Source organism: Galeopterus variegatus, unplaced genomic scaffold (assembly GCF_000696425.1).
Source record: "Galeopterus variegatus unplaced genomic scaffold, G_variegatus-3.0.2 Scaffold1201, whole genome shotgun sequence".
In the NCBI taxonomy this organism is placed as follows: domain Eukaryota; kingdom Metazoa; phylum Chordata; class Mammalia; order Dermoptera; family Cynocephalidae; genus Galeopterus; species Galeopterus variegatus.
The window spans coordinates 429,235-430,673 of NW_007727312.1; the positions used below are offsets into that span (position 1 = coordinate 429,235).

The following is a 1,439-nucleotide window of genomic DNA, read 5'->3' on the forward strand; positions in this document are numbered from 1 at the left end:
CTCGTCGCTGTGGGTTTCTCTTGACTCGGACGGGTTCGGGCTGCGTCGGGGCGGCTTGTTTTGTCGGGTTTTGTTTTTCGAGAGCGCGAGAGAGGCGGTCGGCCAGACCCGGGAGGAAGATGTCAAACGTGCGGGTGACTAACGGGAGCCCGAGCCTGGAGCGGATGGACGCCAGACAGGCGGAGCACCCCAAGCCCTCCGCCTGCAGAAACCTCTTCGGCCCGGTGAATCACGAGGAGTTGGCCCGGGACTTGGAGAAGCACTGCAGAGACATGGAAGAGGCGAGCCAGCGCAAGTGGAATTTCGATTTCCAGAATCACAAGCCCCTGGAGGGCAAGTACGAGTGGCAAGAGGTGGAGCAGGGCAGCTTGCCTGAGTTTTACTACAGACCCCCGCGGCCCCCCAAGGGCGCCTGCAAGGTGCCGGCGCAGGAGAGCCAGGATGTCAGCGGGAACCGCCAGGCGGTGTCTTTAATTGGGTCTCAGGCAAACTCCGAGGACACGCATTCGGGTGACCAGAAGACTGACCCGTCGGACAGCCAGACGGGGTTAGCGGAGCCGTGCGCCGGGATCAGGAAGCGACCTGCGGCAGACGGTAAAGACTCTTGCAAGAGCGTAGAATGTCTCTTTGGGCCCCCCCGCTTCGCCTGCTCGAGGGTATTAACCTCAGCTTGCTTTTCAGCGCATCCAGATTTAGCTTCTGGGGAGCGAACTTTATTAGTCTTAGTCTTTAAATGCTACCTGGCTGACTGCTTGTCTATGATTTTTAAGTCAGAAGCCGGAGATTGTAAAATCTGTTAATTTCCCTAACTTAACACATCGCAGTTCCTCCCAGCTAGCCAGCCGTAGGTATGTGACAACTTTGGGATGTTTATCAACAGTCTCCTTCTTGGCGATGGAGAGAGATTTGGGGTGGAGAATACACTTTCTGTTATGTGAAAACAACCTCATTTTGTGCCCTTAAAGGCCACGGGGGATGACTGATCCAGGGTTGTGGGTGGAGGTGGTGGGTTTTTCATCCCCTGGCTATTGGGCCAACTTCTGTGAGCCATTGTTTTTTCTAATAAAGATTGTTTGTGTGTATTCTTTTTAATTTTTTCCTTTGCCTTTAGATTCTTCTTCTCAAAACAAAAGAGCCAACAGAACAGAAGAAAGTGTGTCAGACAGTTCCCCGAATGCCGGTTCTGTGGAGCAGACGCCCAAGAAGCCAGGCCTCAGAAGACATCAGACGTAAACAGCTTGGTGGGTTGATGAGTAAAAGCGCATACCTGACACCCGAAGGAACTGGGCCACCTGGGCCGCAGGAACCCAGGGCCTTCAAACCCCTCCATACCCGATCTTATAGGTTGCAGGCAGATTAGGAGCTTGAGGAGTTTTGTTTAGTTTGTATTTTTCGAGGTCAAAAAAAGTAGCAACGGGAAGGCTAGGAATCACTGTGGG

At 53.4% G+C, this 1,439-nt stretch overlaps 1 protein-coding gene across 1 annotated transcript; it reads left to right on the forward strand.

Moving 5' to 3' along the window:
* The first annotated feature begins 6 nt into the window (after window positions 1-6).
* CDKN1B (cyclin-dependent kinase inhibitor 1B (p27, Kip1)) lies at window positions 7-1,387 on the forward strand. Its single transcript, XM_008575510.1, has 2 exons — window positions 7-594; window positions 1,112-1,387. The coding sequence occupies exons 1-2, from the start codon at window positions 120-122 to the stop codon at window positions 1,231-1,233; spliced, it is 597 nt and encodes a 198-aa protein (XP_008573732.1). The 5' UTR covers window positions 7-119; the 3' UTR covers window positions 1,234-1,387.
* The last annotated feature ends 52 nt before the right edge of the window (window positions 1,388-1,439 follow it).